Source organism: Lactuca virosa, chromosome 2 (genome assembly GCF_052849685.1).
Source record: "Lactuca virosa cultivar CGN04683 chromosome 2, Lactuca_virosa_CGN04683_v6, whole genome shotgun sequence".
Taxonomy (NCBI): domain Eukaryota; kingdom Viridiplantae; phylum Streptophyta; class Magnoliopsida; order Asterales; family Asteraceae; genus Lactuca; species Lactuca virosa.
Window position 1 is genome coordinate 28,550,513 of NC_136427.1, and position 1,838 is coordinate 28,552,350.

Genomic DNA, 1,838 nt, shown 5'->3' on the forward strand with positions numbered 1-1,838 from the left:
ACCAAATGTTCATTTTTGGAAAAAGAGGCCCATGTCTCGGGCAAAATTAGTTGGACCAAATTTTTGTTAGGAAAAATTCAAATAGTTAACGAGTTTATGGGAAAAATTCATATTTTAAAACTAAATTTACAAGAACACATCTCCCTCTCCTAAGCTTTTGCAAATGAAAACTTTTTTGTTCATCTAAGCAACCATTGGCATATTCAAAAACATAAACCAATTACTTTTTTTGTCATTCGGTTTCCAACATTAAATTGAATCATACCAAGTGATACGAAGTCAAACTTGAAGATAGAAATATAGAGAAAAACAGAAACTGATACTGAAAAATGCAATGTATGATCAACACTAACATGAGGAATCCATATAACTACACGACACTAAAATCCAACTGATCAAGCAGAAGTAGTGTTTCCATGTACAAGCTAACAAACAATGCACCATGTTTCCCATTAATCCCTGTATCATTGAAGCGTTTTGAGCTGGGTTCATAGACAACAACTGTAGCTGGTTCTCCATAATCATCTTGTGTTTCCATAATAGCTTCATCCTTCTTTGTAAATCCCAGAATCTTTATCGAATCACATTCTTTCTCAATGGTGAACAGTTATGTAAACAAATGAGGAACAGAATGATCCATAATCCATACATCACAAACTTGGAGTTCACTTTGTGATTGTGAATCAGTGTATGTAATGTATTCAAGCACAGCAAGAGATTCACATACCTTAGAGACAGATTGTGTAACACGTACAAAACCATGGTATGCTAAACTTTTTGGTAGATCTATCACTTTAAATTCATGGGTAGTCATATCAAATGAAACAATCAAATTTTTTTGTATTGGCCTTCAAAAGCAGCCTAATAGATAAAATTATCTATAACTACTTGAGACCATGTAACTTGAATTGATTTCTTAGGCAGATTGTTAGATAGAATTCTCCAGCTACCTTTACTCAATGTAAAAACTTCAACCATGGGAGAACTATCATCAGTTGTAAAATACGTATCGACATTTGTAATCTTGACAATGGTAGGGTCGTTAGTGATAGGACAAACCCCAAACCCAAGAACAAATTTTGACCAACGTGACTCACCTGGAACAGTTACACAAATTGATTTTCTAATGGAGGGATTCCAAAGAACAGCCATTTCTGTTGCAAATTCAAAACGTGGATGACTTGGATCTTGATAATAACCGTAGAAACACAGCAATCCCTGAGAGCTACCCACCATTTTTAAATCGTTTAAGAATTTTGAGAGCACAGGAACAGCGGGAGCGACCTCTTGTTGGGCAAAGGCCTCGTCATCGACAAAAGTAACATACTTTTCGTTTGTGTCTACTGGATCTTTGTACCATACAAGTAGACGCTGTCGATCGGTTTGGTGGACTCTGTAACCAGAGATAAACTCTGAGCTGTCGATCAAAGATTTCCATGGTTTTGATACGGATCTGAATTGAAGCAATGACTTCACAGGAAGTCTTTTGATGATTTCTGCTTGGATTTCGAAAGCGACGTATTCTGACATTGTAATTTTGGGTGATGATCGGAGGTTATGAATTTCTAGGGTTTACATAAAGGGGATAAGCGAAGGGTTTTTATAGCTAACAATAGCGTTGCAACATTGTGTTCCCGCCAAAACCCCGGAAAAGCGATGATTAAACCTTATAAATATCCTCCTGAAATTATTATAAAAAATAAAGTTTGAGAAGAGTTGTCATGAGTCTCCATTAAGATTATCAATATCAACTTTAGGATTTGATGTTGATTTTATACATGTTTGTCTACTTCACATTCTTCGATACAAGAGAACTAACTATCAAAACTTACCTAATC

General features: G+C 35.5%; 1 protein-coding gene across 1 annotated transcript; it reads right to left on the bottom strand.

The window, feature by feature from the left end:
* Positions 1-300: 300 nt before the first annotated feature.
* LOC145157320 (putative F-box protein At1g47790) lies at positions 301-1,633 on the bottom strand. The gene is made up of 3 exons (XM_079076379.1): positions 864-1,633; positions 728-792; positions 301-607 (listed from the first exon to the last, which is right to left on the bottom strand). Exons 1-3 carry the CDS (start codon positions 1,528-1,530, stop codon positions 371-373), a joined length of 969 nt encoding a protein of 322 aa, XP_078932505.1. The 5' UTR covers positions 1,531-1,633; the 3' UTR covers positions 301-370.
* Positions 1,634-1,838: the final 205 nt, after the last annotated feature.

Bases quoted from the DNA above. Each gene is read 5' to 3' on its own strand.
- LOC145157320 (XM_079076379.1), bottom strand. From the start codon at position 1,530: ATGTCAGAATACGTCGCTTTCGAAATCCAAGCAGAAATCATCAAAAGA. The intron at 793-863 runs AGGCTGCTTTTG...ATGAATTTAAAG, and splicing joins TATAGATAATTTTATCTATT to TGATAGATCTACCAAAAAGT. The intron at 608-727 runs GTATGTGAATCT...TTGTTTACATAA, and splicing joins TTACACAATCTGTCTCTAAG to CTGTTCACCATTGAGAAAGA.